The sequence below is a fragment of the Quercus suber genome, unplaced genomic scaffold (assembly GCF_002906115.3).
Source record: "Quercus suber isolate HL8 unplaced genomic scaffold, Cork oak 2.0 scaffold_387, whole genome shotgun sequence".
NCBI classification, from domain to species: domain Eukaryota; kingdom Viridiplantae; phylum Streptophyta; class Magnoliopsida; order Fagales; family Fagaceae; genus Quercus; species Quercus suber.
In genome coordinates this window covers 650,932-667,957 of record NW_027069839.1, presented here as the reverse complement: position 1 = coordinate 667,957, position 17,026 = coordinate 650,932, and the positions used below count along the sequence as shown (strand labels likewise).

General features: G+C 34.3%; 1 protein-coding gene across 1 annotated transcript; it reads right to left on the bottom strand.

The window, feature by feature from the left end:
• Nucleotides 1-1,382: 1,382 nt before the first annotated feature.
• LOC111999465 (kinesin-like protein KIN-14R) lies at nt 1,383-9,074 on the bottom strand. Its single transcript, XM_024031594.2, has 19 exons — nt 8,673-9,074; nt 7,773-8,071; nt 7,497-7,668; nt 7,317-7,387; nt 7,050-7,233; nt 6,544-6,653; nt 6,267-6,366; nt 6,067-6,153; nt 5,794-5,970; nt 5,431-5,704; nt 5,092-5,253; nt 4,766-4,981; nt 4,642-4,679; nt 4,308-4,471; nt 3,960-4,211; nt 3,817-3,882; nt 3,513-3,587; nt 3,347-3,415; nt 1,383-2,299 (listed from the first exon to the last, which is right to left on the bottom strand). The coding sequence occupies exons 1-19, from the start codon at nt 8,869-8,871 to the stop codon at nt 1,838-1,840; spliced, it is 3,177 nt and encodes a 1,058-aa protein (XP_023887362.2). The 5' UTR covers nt 8,872-9,074; the 3' UTR covers nt 1,383-1,837.
• Between the last annotated feature and the right edge of the window lie 7,952 nt (nt 9,075-17,026).

Here is a 17,026-nt window from a genome sequence, read left to right as displayed (position 1 = left end):
TATATATATATATATATTGTAGAGATATTATTGTTATAATAATCCACTAGAATCTATTCAAATATAAGCAAAAAATATATATATATATATATATACACTATATATATATATATATATTGTAGAGATATTATTGTTATAATAATCCACTAGAATCTATTCCGAAATAACAAAGAGAAGATCTTCCCATCCATTTAAAATCACAAGATACTGGCGAGCCGCTCTTTCTAGGTTACACTTATTTATTATTATTATTATTATTTGAATCCTAGGTTACATTTATTATATTTAGGCATCAGCCACTAAAATTTTTTATTCCAGTGTTCACTATGTGTACTACTGGCACTGGCTACTGCGTATCACTGCAGAATCATCAGCCCACTGCGTACACTGGCATAAGTAAAGGTCATTAAAACATTGTGTGCGGGTTGAGCCATTGACAGTTAACATCATAGCCAGCCTAGGAGGTTTTTTTTTGGGTAAAATATCATTCTCGTCCCTAAACTATCACAAAAGTTCGTTTTTCGTCCCTAAACTTTCAAAAGTTCTATTTTCGTCCCTAAATTATCATAAAAGTTCATTTTTCGTCCTTAAACTTTCAAAAGTTCTATTTTCATCCCTAAATTTTCAAAAGTTCTGACGGAGTGCTGACGTGGCTTGACAGAGTGCTGATGTGGGAGGGACGAAAATCAATACGTTTGGAAAAGTTTAGAGACGAAAATAGAACTTTTGAAAGTTTAGGGACGAAAAACGAACTTTTGTGATAGTTTAGGGACGAAAATAGAACTTTTGAAAGTTTAGGAATGAAAAACGAACTTTTGTGATAGTTTAGGGACGAAAATGATATTTTACCCTTTTTTTTTTTTCTTGGTTCTTTTTCCTGCCTCTTAATTCTTAAGGGTGAGGTTTGGATCCAGTACCCAGTTGCACTAAACCTGTTGAGATAATGACATGTGTCACTATCTCAGTAGGTCGTATGCATTGGATGTATTGAACTTAAACCTCGCCCAATTCTTAAAGCCCATTAAACAAGATTACCAAAGAAACAAAGATCTTCTCCACAAAATGAATATAACATAAGAATCCTTAATACTAAATTTGTGTCTGAAAACTATTTTATATTGGTTAAGCAGTAAAGGGGGACGGACAAGTTGGGTGGATCTTAGGTCTGAAATCTTGTTTAAAAGATATTTTACTATTGGGATTTCACTTCTATTAATTAATCCTATATTTAGAACAATACTTCTATGACAACAACTTTTTGAATTTATATTTAGGACAATCATTTTCACATAAATCCACCACTTATAGTGGTGGATTACTTTAAAATTGTGGTAAAAAGAACTATGTTGCTACTTTCTCTATTTAGAAAGACAAATCCGAGATCCTCCAACATGTATAGTCTACATTAAGCCAAAATTGCTACAAATTATTCTCCTACTCCAACAACTTTTTTTATATTCGAGGAAAAAGACACGTCCGATTTCTCTAAATCATTCTCCTCCTCCATGAATTTGCTTTCATCTTCGTCACTACAATTTCAATAATACCCCCAGCAAAAACTACTTCTTGTAGTTTAATGCAGATATTCAATCATCTAGCATTGCTATCAATAGCCCCATTCAACATAGTCTTTTAACATGTATGATTTACAAACAAATAAAAAAAATTCATTTCTTCCTTTTGTTTAATGATAGAAATGAATTTCAGATAACATTCAATCATGGTACAGAATTTTACATTCAAAAGAGAAGGCATATGTAACATTGAAGTAAAAATGTAAATAGGAAGTCAACGTAGAAAACAAGTTGACTGACTGACTTGAGTTGAATTTGCTTCACTATCTTGACCAAATCTTCTTCTTATTATCCCTCTCCTTAATTCCTTGAATCGGATCTCTACTAGTCCTCTTGTGGGTTAAGGGCCCCTGAGCAGCAGTGGCTGTTAGCTTTGTTGTTCTCACAACTCTTGCTATTTTTGGTGGATCAGATTTCCTACTAATCTTCCTGTCATTTAAAGAAGATGGTACAATAAAGTTGTTCTCTATATCAGAACTTCGAGACTCTCGTTTCCTTCTTGTCTCGTGGAGAGGCTCAATTCCTCTTAACAAACTAGACCCTTGACTCATTGGGCGGTTCACTGAATTTGAACTTCTCAATATATGAGGCTCAATCTCATTCATATATTCTTCTCTTACAAAGGTTTTTACTTCAATGGGAGTGGACCTAACTGCATCAGTGTAGTCATGAGTATGCTGCCACTGTTGCTCTTTCAACCTCAACTTGTCTTCAAGCTCCTTTATCTGCCACAACATGTCAAACAGATATTAGCTTTGTCAATAAAATGACCTCCCTAAAAAACAAATCAAGATTAAGAAGCTAATTACAATGCATCATTAAAAAGATTTCTTTATATTGAAAAGTAACTATGTAAGTACCAAATATAAGATTGATTAGAAAAATTACACAATGGTAGTGACATAGCATGAATATACATAACACAGTAAAGCAATGGCGGATCAAGGATATTGATAGGGAGAGGGAAATTGAAACATAAGTATGAAACATAAAATTGATTTGGCAAACGTCAATTAATGCATATATCAACATAAATTAATTATAAGTAACATTTTATTATCCTCCAAACATAATGTACTTTTCACATTGATACTAGTTCTTTTTTTTCTTTTTCTTTTTTTTTATTGGTAAGTTACATAACCTGCAGGGGTCTTGAACCCACGATTTTATCCTTTAACTTATGTGCAAAATTCAACATTGATACCAATTTGTTTAGGAAAAATTGAGACTTTATATGTTCTTCATTTGCTTGGACTCCCCATGATCTCAAGTGGTAATTACAATTTTATCAGTCTTGAGCATAAATAAAGATCTAAATTTTATCTAATTATAAGAATTTTAGCTAGAAATGTGATCATTATATATGAGGAAATTAAAAAGAATAAATTATTGAATAGAGAAATTACTCTTTACCTAAGAACAAATAAGAAATGAAATCAATCTAAAATATGTGAAACATGACAATATACCTGAAAATTCCATTAAAAATATCCAGTTCCACTTCTATTTTTTTTTTAAAAGGCTAGAGATTTTTAGCCATGGAGGCTATTGGACCCCTTGAACATTTTGACAATATAATACGCTTATTCAGTGGAATTATGGAATTGAACAGCATATGATCATTTCAGGCTCTACAGGCAACAATAAAAATTGTAACACAATGAAACTTCTTCAACAATGTAAAAATATTTCATAATTAACTGTGAAGTGAGATTATCCAATATTCTCAATCACAGTATTCCTATTTTATAAGTAAAGAGGAGAAAAAGAACCTTTTGGTGAAGTAAGACACACTCTGAATTCTGTTCCTGCTCTCTCAGTTTTCTCTCCAGCTCATTAACCTGAAAAAGAAGTAAACAAGCAAACGACATCTTTAATTTTGACTTCCTACTATTAGCTCATTAACATATAAACTAACACCACTGAGTTTTTGACAACCTTATGTTGAAGGATGACAGTATGAGACTCAGACTCCTGCAATTGCTTTTTAAGCTTGTTTTCAAGTTCCTTAACCTGCTTGAAGTAAAACATTGATTAACCATTTTAGCTTTTCTTTTAACATCAGCATAATTGGTTGAAGTAACACATCTCTAGAAAATTGAAGATCCCATCATTAGGTCACCAACAATGCATATTAGAAGTATACTTCTTCCTCAAGATACAATAATAAAGTAAAAAATTATCACCTCCCAAATTAATTTCCGATTGAAAAAACAGAGATTTTAAAGTTAAATACACAAACCTTCCGTTGGAAAGATGCAGATTCTAACTGCTGTTGCTCTACAAGCTTAATCTCTAGTTCTTTGACCTAAGGAGAGAAATTAATTTCAAATTAGCAATAAACAAACAGGAAGCTAGAAATTTCATATTCAAGGGGAAAGCAACCTTTTGCTGGAGATTACTGCAGATTTCTTCCCTCCCCTTCAGTCTCTCAGATAGTTGTGAGACTTGCTTCTCAGACTGGCTGTGCACGGCTGTCTTCAACTCAATTTGGCCTTCAAGTTCTTTAATCTTCTCTTGTAGGTTTTTGTAAAACTGATCTTTGCCTTTTGCCTTGCTCTCCAGGTTCTGGAAGTTCTCTTCTAGTTTCCTTAAAGTTTCATCTTTAGATTTGGATTCCTGCCTTGCTTTTTCAAGCTTTATGAAAATAAATAAAGAAATTCAAAATTCAAACGTAAATTGCTTGTGTGTTAAAAAAATTATGAAAATGTAAACTGAACGTAAAAGGCCTACCATTGCTTTAACCTTTTGAAGCTCACTTGTATCAATCTGCTTCCTGACAGGTCCCAACTCAATTCCTCGAACCCGTGATGCAAAATTTAAAGAACTCAAAGTCTCACCCACATCCTGGTCTGAAGGACTAATTTGAACAAACATCAAAGTTTTGGAATCCCCCCCTGCCAACACACATATATAAATAACTACATGAAAAAGAAGCAGCAACATCCAGCAAGGTCAAAATCTTGTGATCATATTCATATCCACTGTCTGATACCAATAGCATGAACATAAGAAGCAAAATTTTGTACACACACATACACATTCATAACCAAACTGACTTAAATACCTAATGAGTCTTGAAGTAAATGTGTCAATTTGGAGTTCCTGAAACCAAAAAACTAACATTGTTAGAATCACATTTGAATTATGATGGAGAAACAGCATAAAGGCAAGCAAGATGTAATGTATACCTGTATGGAATGTGACTACTTTTAGTTGCCAAAGCAGATATAACATCTCCAAGAGCTGAAAGCGATCTATTTATATTTTGTGCTTCCTTCAGGCGTTCCCCTTGCACATCAGTTTTTGCAAGCCTCTCACTGCCAGCCAAATCTACAAGCCAAAGCTTGCTCTTGGTGCACTCACCATTCACCAAGTTCTTTGCTCTTACCATTATACAAAGCATGCTGGGAAAAAGGGTCAATCATTAATGAAAAGAACATATACAAAATAAAAACAAAGATTTCTGTGATCATACACAATTATTAAAAAAAAAAAAAAAATAGGAGCTTGTTACCAGTGAGATCGACTGCTATGCTCATTCACATTATTACTTCCAACAGCTCTGGCATTACTTCCAGCTTGCAGTACACTCCAAACATCCTTAATGTTATCAACTTTAGCTTCAACAATTCCTGGAACATGATGAGACCCTTCAGAAGCCTGCTTTATCTCCAACCTGATACCAAAAGAAAGGGTTGACTAAGCCTTTTGTTCTATAAATATTTATCTCAGCCTAGTCAAGTGAATCACTTGATGAGTTCAAACCAGCAAGTCTAGTATGCTTCCAAAGCTTGACTAGCTTGGTTGAGTTTTCTTACAGGTATGCATTTAAAGAAAGCAGCAGCAATCTTACTTTTTTGATGTTGGAGATGTTGCCAACAGATCTCTAATTTGCTCATTGTAAACTTCAAGAACACTAACAGATATGTTGTATGTAAAAGTTTCACTCCTTTCCTTGGCAATGTTAAACAAGTGCTCAAGAGTCCTGTAATTTACTCCTCTGTTTTGCTCAGTACCCTCCATTGTAAATGTCTTCCCAGTCCCTGTTTGCCCATAAGCAAATATACAAACGTTGTAGCCGTCTAGCACTGATATCACCATTGGTGAAGCATCCGAAAACACCTCAACTGTGAAACAAAAAAATAATAATAAACATTTAACAAAATCAAAATATTGTTAGTGTATCAACCAAAAGACAGAAATATGTATATATTACCTTGATCATCTTTTGGTGTGTAAACTCGGTCAAATTTGAAAGACTTTTTTGTGGTACCACCAGTTAAAATTCCAAGACTTCCTTCCTTCGCTGCATCAAAGTCTACAACTGTTGTACAACCTGCTGATATCTCGCCCTTACTCAATGGACGACAGCGGCAGAAAACCCTGATATTACCTGATATGAAACACATATAAGTTGCTGGGTTAAAAATCTTGACAAATATTGTAACGCACTCATAATTGGTTCAGTTGGCATAGAAGTGAAACATACCTTTAGCATCCTGAACTTCATTAAAGAGTTTCCTCCTCTTAGCTTGCTCTTCGTTGTACTTTACTTTGAGATCTTCACACTGTTTAACTGCAGAGTGATTCAATGAGTCAAAATGTCAGGAGACCAACTTACAATATTAAGTCTAACCCAAGCAATCAAGTTTTTTATTGCAGAAAAGGGGTGTTGTAACTTAAACATACCCAGTTCCCGAACTGCAAAAACCATTTTATTCAACTCAGGAATGGAATCAGCACAATCATGAGCTTCAAAAGAAAGCTGAGAATGCTCTGCTTTCATCACCTGCCAAACAAATCATTTGTGAAAGTTCTTAACAGAAACTTAAAATGAAGTAAAAATTAAGAGAATATATAGAATGATTTTGACATGTGATCTTTAATAGCATTTCTGAACCTTATAATTCAGAGTATTTATAGAATGATTTAAAATGTGATCTTTAATAGCATGTCTGACCCTTACCTTTATTTTTTCATGTAACTCATTGATTGCCGCTGTCCAGTACTTCTTATCATGCTCATACTTGCTAGAGATATTCCTCAGATTTTCAGCTTGTTTCGCCATGGTTTGATCTGACAGGGAAAAAACAAAATTTGAAAGGTTATTATTTTCAGAGGAGTATAAACTATAAAGCCAAGGATATCCTGTAGTGGAACTCAAAGAGGGTCCTGGTAGTGATAGGCAAACCTGCCTTGAATAATGTTACCCAATACCCACTAATCTAATAAATCTTTTCGTCATCCATTTATTCTTTTCATGTAATGGATAAGTAAATAAACTTTATTCAGTTGAGTTCTGTCTAAAATGTGAAATAAGTTTTTTTGTTCCTGATAAGTAAGTTTTAGTCCCAAAGTAGATTGACACAGTTGAATCATCAAACATATCATTATTATAAACAAAGTTCAAGAACCTTGCTAAAACACTCTCCTTCTATTATAACTTCAAAGCATACTAAATATCAGACTTACCTAGAGTTAGGGTCTTAAATGTCACGTTGTCGAGTTCCATCCTGACCTGGTCTAGCTGTTCATTTGCTGTAGTCAGTGACATCCAAGCCTCGTAGCATTCTTTTGTCTTTCGCTGGCACTGCTCGGTGAGTTCCTCTATCTTCTTCTCATATTTTATGGTGGACTTCATTTGCATGACTTTCTTCTACAAAACCCAAATTCACAGACCATGTAAGCAACAATTAAGAAGCTTTACTCTTTTAACTGTTCATGTAAGTTGTATATAACCTGAGCTGAAGGAACTTCTATCTCAGCAGCACAGTTGTTACATGTAAGATATTCATGCGTCACCCGAGGAACTGTACTCAAATCATAAGTATATTAAAACATGATAAAAAAAATGTTCACAAATTACAGTGATGTTCCACAAGATAACAAAGCAAACAAAAGATATGCAAAATAAACTACCTGACAATTTTGGTGCTTTCCTAATACAAATTCCACTAACTACTGGACTTCCATTGACCCCTTCAAATCTTATCACAATGACTCCATCCTCCTTCATCAAGACCCTCAAATTAACCACCTGCAATGGCTTATTGGCTCCAACTACAGAGAAAATATCAAAGTCTGATAGGACCTGCCATATTCACCAACAACAAGAACACCAAGAATAGTACAATAATTAGTTTAATACTAATAATGACTGTATATGCGCTTAAACCTTTGCTTAAAATGACTTGCCTTCTCTTCCTGGATGTATACATTGAATACCCTCATTCCTTTAGGTCCATTTGTGTTAATGATCTCTGCAAAGTGAAGGTCGATAAAATAGTCTCCAGGAGGAAGATCAGTGAACCGATAACAAAAGTTTCCCAATCGTGCAGACTGATAGATGAATGGACAATCTCCAGCCTCAGTTATTGGCTCATTGGTCCTTAAACCATGCCCTCCATCATAATACGTATCACCCAAAATTTTCATACTCGAATCTACCTCATTTGGAGCCTCACCTCCAGCATTTACAAACATCACACATTCCTCTGGTTCAAGAAGACAATGTAGTAGTTTATAAATACTATAATTTGCCAAAATCCCCACCACCCCCCCAAAAAAAACAGAAGAAGAAGTCCTTCCAATCCACTAAGAAAGCTCAAAAGTTTTAGCCTTTGTTAAATATTTCCGAGAAAATTTACTAATAAAAAATTGACAAAGTAAGCACAATCATTAAGAAAAACCCTAAAATCTAATTTCAGTATAAACCATGAGATCCAAATCGATTGTATTATATTAACAAAAAAAATATTATAAACTGATAAAATTACTAGTGTGAATTGGAAATTCTAGGGTTTTCCATTAAATAACAAAACAAATCCCACATAACTTATAAGCCCAAATCAATAAAAACCCTAAGCCCTCCATAACCCTATGTTTGGTTCCTGAGAAATATAACAGAAAAAATAAAATAAAATGCATTCATCCAAAGAATGTAATTATCACGCTCATTTTCTTGGTTCTCACATCCTAAATAACGAAAAAAGAAAGACCCAGAATGTAAATTTTTTTCGTTTCCCTAAGCAAAGCAAAGAAAGACTAAATAATTCCATATGAGAAAAATCTTGGGCTTAGTTAACAAACACTAACCGGTGAAGTTGGATCTGGTAAAACCGGTAGCTATTAGTCTTGAACCGGAGTCGCAAAGCATCGAATCCACGAAAGACTCATCGCCGCCAGAACCTTCCTGTTCTTGATTCAAGGGTTCAACTTTTTCCGAATCGCAGACAGAGGAATCTGGAACTAGGGTTTCTGAGTCTTGACAAGTCTTGAATTGAATCTCTTCCATGGAAATTGGGGCTTTTTGCTTTAGGTGTTTGGTAACAAAGAAAAAAGAGTACGGTGAAGGAAATATAGCTTTTTTTTTTCTTTGAAGCAAGAAAGTTGAGTTTGAAGCGTTTGAAATTTTCGGGTTTCTTCTAATTTTTGCTGTGGGTTTGGTTTGAGAAATGAGAAGAGAATGCTCTCTCGAATTTGAATTTAGTGACCGTTGGGGGATAAAGTTACCGTTACTATCCTTTTTGGGGGTTTTATAAAAGTCAAATATGCAAAAAGGCCCTTTCACTTTGGGTGAATTTTAATCGCATCCCCTGATGTTTCAATTTACTGCCATTTGAGTATTGACACGTAGGATTTTTAATTTATTTTCTTTTTATATTTTTTGAAGTTATAATTAGAAGACCCATAAGATTTTTTTTTTTTTTTTTTTTCAAAAAGCAAAAATGATATCTAGACTTCTTCGAATATGTGATTATTTCTTCGGATATATATAGTTCTTATTTCTTTGGATATATATAAGAGATTATTACATTGAATCTCTTAAGAGTGATTCCAAAATATTGATAAAAGATTTAAATCTAGGATCTCATAGATACCATAGTCTTAAGAACCACTTAGCTAACCTCTTAGGATTAGCCATAAGATTTTTTGAAGGAAAATCCATATCAATTTTTTTTTTTTAAGGAAAAACCCAAAGGATTTGAGATATGGTGAAATTTCTCTCACTTAAGAAAAAATCGTTTTGAGATTAACATTTTGTAAAAGTATTATCACTTTTTGATTTCTATTTCTTCTTATTCTTCTTCACTTTCTTCTTACTATCTCAATTCACTCCCCTTAATCATCTCATGCAAACTTGCCAATCCCCATTCACCAATAGCAACCACACATGCATACATTAATATAGATCCAACCTATTTTGAACCCAAATCACTAGTAAGGTGGTACTTTATCTTGGTGGGTCATGTTTGTGTTGTGTTGATATAGAAGTATTTGATTACATAGGTTAACCTAAATCAACCCATTTAATAATCATAACATTGCTTGTTTTATTAAGAAAATTTATACAACATAACTTATTTCAAACCATTTAAAAAATATGTATATATAGTGCGTGTGTGTATGCTTGTATATATATATATTTGACCCAAGATGATTAACACATTGTTGATGCTCATTAAAGAGAAGAAGTCCAGCAACACGGGTAAAAAAGAGTTAGTAAGTGGATAGAAAAACCATTAAGTTCAAGCGGCAAGAATAATGGATCACAGGCCCATGAAATAAACAAATGGGTTTTGAGGAAGCAAATGGACCTAAAAGAGCCTGAAAAAGAAAAGTAGCAAACTCATGGGCCATATGTGATGTAAAAGTGAGATGAGCCACAACAAGCCCAAAGTAATGCAAGCAAAGAAAGTAAGGGGTTGATGGCAAGCCCATGAACCCCAAGGATGAAGGATAAGGTAATTGGGTCGGGGAAGCTCAATAATGCCCAAGAGGAAACAAATGGACACAAGAGCCTGCAAGTAATGTAATAAAAGGACTAATGACCATACTGAGTCATTGGGAGAAGAATAAACGACAGGCCAAAGAGGCCCAACAGGATTGGGTCAAATAACATCACAACAGAAATGGCAAAGTGGTATGAAGGAAATAATAGCAGGGCTACGGAAAGAGTAAAAGAGTAGGCTGAAGGAAGGAAACCCACATTCTGGCAAAGCCCAGCCCTTAAAGGAAGTAAGGCATAGAGAACGGGAGATCAGAAAACAGCCCACCCATAAGAAGCCAAAAATGACTGTAGAATGTGCAGACAAGCCTCCAGATCACGACAAATGCATGAGCACAGGCAAGCTTTGAACATACATAGAAGAGAAGCACGTGTAAGGCCCAACATTACCAACCTTACCCAGCCAATACAGGATGTGGTGAGGTCACGGATCAGAGATAAGAGGGCATGGTCTGGCATAGGGAGAGGAAAAAACTTATTCTAGGGCTCCTACTCAGGCTCTTTTGGGGGAAATGTCCTGCTGGGATGACATACCGTCCAAAAGAAACAAGGATGAGTTGGAGCCACTTGGTACATGCCATGAGAGAGAGAGAGAGAGAGAGAGAGAGAGCGCCCACATGTAATAGGTAGGAGGGTCACGACAGACAAACAAACAAAATAGCTTTCTTTGTCTGATAATGGAAATGGCACAACCAGCACAAAGAAGTGGTGATAGCTAAACGATTGACGAACTAGTAGTGGTCGGCAAGGACACCTATACTAGACAAGATAGTTAAAGGCTAAAATAGTAAAAACCAATCATGGAGACACTATAAAAAGGGCCTTTGCCGTGCACAGAAGGGGATCACAATGACGGTAATAGGAATCTCTAGGAGAAAATCATAACATAGGAGTAAGCACTGAGAAAGGAAGAGGGAGAAACAAAAGAAAAACAAAAAACTTAGAATGGCAGGCATGCACCAATAGGTTGGTCTCCTCTCTCCCTCTAAAGCCCTGCTCTCTATCAAAGAAAAAGGATCCTCATTGAACATAAACCATTTAAGCTCATTCCCTCAAAGCAATTAATCTCTTTTCCTAGAGAGATTATTCGCATTGAGGAAGTGGTTTCCCTTCTCGTTTCAACTCCGTAGCATTACTTGGCATGGCAGATTGATTTTTCTCCTTGATCCAAGAAGCTCATTATTATTATTTCCCCATTTATTTCTGTTACCTTTTATGTACGGGGGGTACTTCTTGTCTCTCCCTTTTATCCATTTTATCTAGTATTTCTTGTGTTATCTTTATTATATCTGTCTGTCATAACTTCCTCGTAGCGGCTCTACCTGCTATGGGTATGTGATCAAAGTTTGGTAAAAGGGGATAGTTTGTGAACAAGCTAGACCAAAGTGAGTTGCAGTTGGACTGGTCTCAATTTCCTTACTCAGAACACTTGGGTTTAGTACCGCAGGAGGCAGCCCAGCCCAACATTGTAAAAAAGGCCCACTACACACGTCTTATACTAAATAAGCACGTCAAGTATAATAATTGATAGAAACAAATAAATTCCTAATTTCATAATAGCGTCGATTAAAGCATCAAGGTAATGTAGTGTATTTAATTTCTTAATGGTACTTACGAATTAGTTTCAATAAAATTATCTACTTCTTTGTTTCCCAAGACCCAAGACCACCATTCCAAACATGAGAAATATTGTGTTTTCTCTACCCTTAAATCCCCCCCCCCCAAAAAAAAAAAATCCTTGGTTGTTCGTCATGCTCTTCGTAGGTGGCATATTAACCATGTGTGTGAATATCATCCCCATTGAAAAATGGTGACCTATACTTGAGTATTACAAGTCCATTTTGTCAAGTTGTATTTGATATTTGACTTCACAGTCTTGGCTAGGTATTCATATATTGTGACTATTGGAGTAGGAAGGGATGGGATGAAGGTAGTGCATAGCTATTGCGGGGAGGGGGAGGCCGATTGAATGGTTTAGATGAAGAGTAATATGATTGCCCTACGCAATTAGTGAAGTTCTATCTCCATCTCTCCCTCTTTTAAGTTTTGGGGATTTAAGTTGAGAAGATGAGAAAGAGAATCAAATGTTATTTACATGAAATAAAAGAGATAGTGGAGAAGATGTTGCAACTTGCAAGATTTATTTGCAAAAAAAGGTTTAGTTAAATGAACATTAATCTTGTTAGGGACATAATTTTCTTCACATCACTTTAACATAATCGTACCACAATGGCACATCATATGATTTTTGTTTATGCATTATTTACAACATGCATACTTGAATGATTATGAAAAATATTAGTGAATTTTTTTAGGTCACTTGACTTTATTCATATTGTAGGGACTGGATCTGAGTGCTTCTCCTGCTGGACGAGTGAACTCAGATCCAACTAGTTCAATACAATGAATTTGTAGAGAATGAGTTTAAGAACTAGGCCTTAGTGAGGATTACAACAGTTAATATGATGGTCATAATAATCATACATAGGTGAACTGGGGTTATCTAAGAAAGTCTGTCCTCAACACAGTTCGAGGAGCTTTGTGGCCATTCTTGAATGAGCATCCCTCTATTATATATAGTCCTCTCCCAACGATCTCTTTCTTCCACTCGTTGATCATCCATGCCTCACTCTGACTACCTGTCCCATCAGCCACCTCACTAAACCTTCTGTGAGTTGCAGCAACCAAAGCAACACTATTCAGAGGTCATTTCTCCATTAATGTGGCCAGAGCATTAGTTGTGCGCATTTAATGTGGAGATGACAGTTCCTCCTTGAATTGCTCCTCCACCATGCTTCCATGGATTGCCCATCATATTTGTCTTTTTCCTGGGGTGCTTAGGGAGGCCACCTTTGGTGGTTGCTGCCCTTCCTTTCTGTGTTCTGGGATGTCCAAGAACAGGATCATTCTCGGCAATATTCCTTGGCCACTTGGGCTTTCTATGCTCATCCTCGATGATTCTTCATCCTCAGTGTGGGCCTTGGGCTTGATACAGAGTGGGTTGGGGTCGCTAGATTCTTAGGCCCCACACATATCATCCATGTATAAATATTATTAGTTTGTGGTCATAGATTTTCATATAATTATATTTCCTTTTGTTTTTAAGGTTTTTTTTTTTTTTTTTTTTTTTTTTTTTAATATCAATCGAATTTTCATGCCATCTTGGTTGAAAACACTATCAAGATAAGTTTTGTTGTGCCTTCTTTCTTATTGCCATGCTTCATATAAATATTTTCATATCCGACTGTAAACTATGTTTAGACGTGTATGCAACATTCGGCAAAATTGCATGGTTGGTTATATATTCTGAAAGGAGTGCTCTTTTGCAGGTAGGTGATTGTGAAGGATTGCCACTCTGAAAGGATTGGCAACATTCTACTCTCTATAACTAATAAGATGAAAAATTATTAATATCAATGGCTGAGGCAGGATTTCGGTTCAGGGGTATGATTAGAAGAAAACATTTTAAAAACAATTAACCAAAAAATAATAATCTATATTAACAACAAAATAAATAAACAATTATAAACAACTATAAGTGTCGTCGTACAAAAACTAATATAAATGTAAACTATACTTAGACATCTAAGTTAATAAGTTGCAAATCAATTTGAAAATATTAAGATTATAGCAATTTACTTGCAAAGTTGTATATATGTCTCACTATCTTGATTGTTTTTAAAAATATAGGTAAAATTCAACTTTCTATCTATTTTTCAAAGTGTTTAAAATTTGGATTCATAACAAAAATCCACAGTTTAAAATTAAACTGAAAAAAAAAATGTCAAGAAATTGAGGAAAAGGAAAAAAAAAATTGTGTAAAATATAGGATTATCAATTGAAATAGTATAAAAAAACACTAAAATGCATTATTATTATTATTATTATTATTATTATTATTATTATTATTATTATTATGATGTTAAGTTTAAGTGCCTGAATAATTAAAAGCTAATAACCAAGACAAGTCAAAGCTATTGGTGTGTGTTGTTGAGCCTATGGGAAAATTTTCCCATTATTTTCGCTTGTATCAAGAAGCTTTTTTCCTATTTTGTGTTTTCCTTTTCTGCATTGAGTTATTGTGTATTAGGTAAACTTGCCATTTTTTCTTTATTTTGGCAGGGTCAGGAAGTTTTTTTTCCCCCCCTCTTTTGTGTTTATTTTCCTGCATCAAGGAGGGTAAAGCATTTAAGAGATTCATAATAGTAGTACATATGAAAATATTTTAAGAGTAGGGGGGCAATTTACCCCCATTCCCCCCCCTTCCCCCACCCCCCGGGGCTCCACCCTTGGCACTTAGGCCTGACCCCAACAATGTTGAAATCCTATTGGATTAGTGTTCTAATGTAAGGACACTTTTTGTAGAGGCAACATAAGTTGAATTTTTTAGCATAAGGTCCATAAATAATAACTAGCCTCATCACACACACACACTTCACGCATGAGATGAGACTTTTTATTTGGGTTTACCATGTTGTACTCATGGTAGCTTTATTTTAAGAAGAAGTTGTATTAGTACTTGACTACTAATGTAAGAGAAATGTGGAGGTAGGAAAAAAAAATTAGTGATAAAAAAAAAATGGTACGTTTATGGAAAAAAAAAAGTTTTATTTTTTTATTTTATTTTTTAAAAGAAGAAGTTGTATTAGTACTTGACAACTACATGAGAGAGAAATATGGAGGTGGGAGAAAAAATTATTTTATTTTTATTTTTATTTTATTTAGCTAAAAATTAGGAGTTTTTAAATTACTAATTTTACATGTCGAACCCTATGATTTAAACCTTAGAAACAGATAAGTTTGAAGGTATTTTGGGAATCTAAATTGAGGATCCCAAACAGGGAAAACCCCTTAATTAAATAGTAGTATAGATAAATTTTGATTGATGAAGATAGGTTTTTTCATTTGTTGGTTGGAGTTGACAAACCCAGTCGATTGGATTTTTCTGTCTCTCTCACTCTCTTTTTGTTGCGTCCCATTTCCTCGCTAAATCTTTACAACCTACACTAAACCAAACACAATAAAACCGTTCACAATCTTGATCAACTGCATGTTAGTAACGGTAAAGGTTTACCTATTTTGATGTCGCAGAAATCTAAAGAAAACATACACGATGCTCTCTTAATGGAATAAAAACTAAACTATTAGCTTGTGGTAGTAAACTTCGAATCCACGAGAAATTTTCTCTGAATCCTCAAGGAGATAAATTGGAATCTACTGGAGAAAGAATTTGACAAAATTCTATGTTTATTGATAATAATTTGATTTGCCTCTAACAACTACAAAACTTATAAATACTGAGAAAAATGTCAGAAACCCTAATTCGCACTAATTACGCGATTAGGTGACAAAATACTGAAATTTACCAAAAATGGCAAAATTGAGTTAAATATAGAATCATAAACTACTAAACTTAAAGGTCATCCCAAAACAAGCGAGATTTTATTCTGACTTTTAAGCAAAAAGTTATTAAGATAACAAAAATTATTATAAATGGCAAAATTGCAGTTTTCAGGGTCTAAATGAAGGAATTCGTCATTTTCAAGAGGTATCTCATGGCAAAGCTACAACTATTGCTCAGAAGGCCATTTCATTTCAACTTACCAAATTTCATGCGATTTCGACTCCAAGACCCATGATTTCTACTTGTGTCTTTTTGCCTTGCGCAATAATTTCAAGTGCACGTAAGAGTCTAGGAAGACCATGGCGGTTTGTTCTACATCATATTTCTCACATTTGCTCAACCTCTTTCCTTAACCCTGCTTCGTCATTTCAGTTATTTAATGTTCTACATGTACTCTCCATCGCTAAATCTTTACATTTTGTTTATGGCTTTAACAAATATAATGGTATCTTCTTTCAATTTATCCATCACGTTTTCCTAGCAAGTATCAGGTCACCAAGAGGGTGTTGCTTCAAATTAAAGGGAAAATGACTTTGATCTCTACAAGCTTCCTTCTTCCTCAACCACATCTTTCAGTTATTTTTTTTTTTTTTTTTCAAAAAATGATATCTAGACTTCTTCGAATATGTGATTATTTCTTCAGATATATATAGTTCTTATTTCTTTGGATATATATAAGAGATTATTACATTGAATCTCTTAAGGGTGATTCCAAAATGTTGATAAAAGATTTTAAACCTAGGATCTCATAGATACCATAGTCTTAAGAACCACTTAGCTAACCTCTTAGGATTAGCCATAAGATTTTTTGAAGGAAAATCCATATCAATTTTTTTTTTTTAAAAGGAAAAACCCAAAGGATTTGAGATATGGTGAAATTTCTCTCACTTAAGAAAAAATCATTTTGAGATTCACATTTTGTAAAAGTATTATCTCTTTTTGATTTCTATTTCTTCTTATTCTTCTTCACTTTCTTCTTACTATCTCAATTCACTCCCCCTTAATCATCTCATGCAAACTTGCCAGTCCCCATTCACCAATAGCAACCACACATGCATACATTAATATAGATCCAACCTATTTTGAACCCAAATCACTAGTAGGGTGGTACTTTATCTTGGTGGGTCATGTTTGTGTTGTGTTGATATAGAAGTATTTGATTACATAGGTTAACCTAAATCAACCCATTTAATAATCATAACTTTGCTTGTTTTATTAAGAAAATTTATACAACATAACTTATTTCAAACCATTTAA

Excerpts from the sequence above, each read along its gene's own strand:
- LOC111999465 (XM_024031594.2), bottom strand. The coding sequence starts at position 8,871 with ATGGAAGAGATTCAATTCAAGACTTGTCAAGACTCAGAAACCCTAGTT. Across the intron at positions 4,472-4,641 it reads TTTACTTCAAGACTCATTAG|GGGGGGATTCCAAAACTTTG; the intron begins GTATTTAAGTCA and ends GTGTGTTGGCAG. Across the intron at positions 3,588-3,816 it reads CTGCATCTTTCCAACGGAAG|GTTAAGGAACTTGAAAACAA; the intron begins GTTTGTGTATTT and ends TACTTCAAGCAG.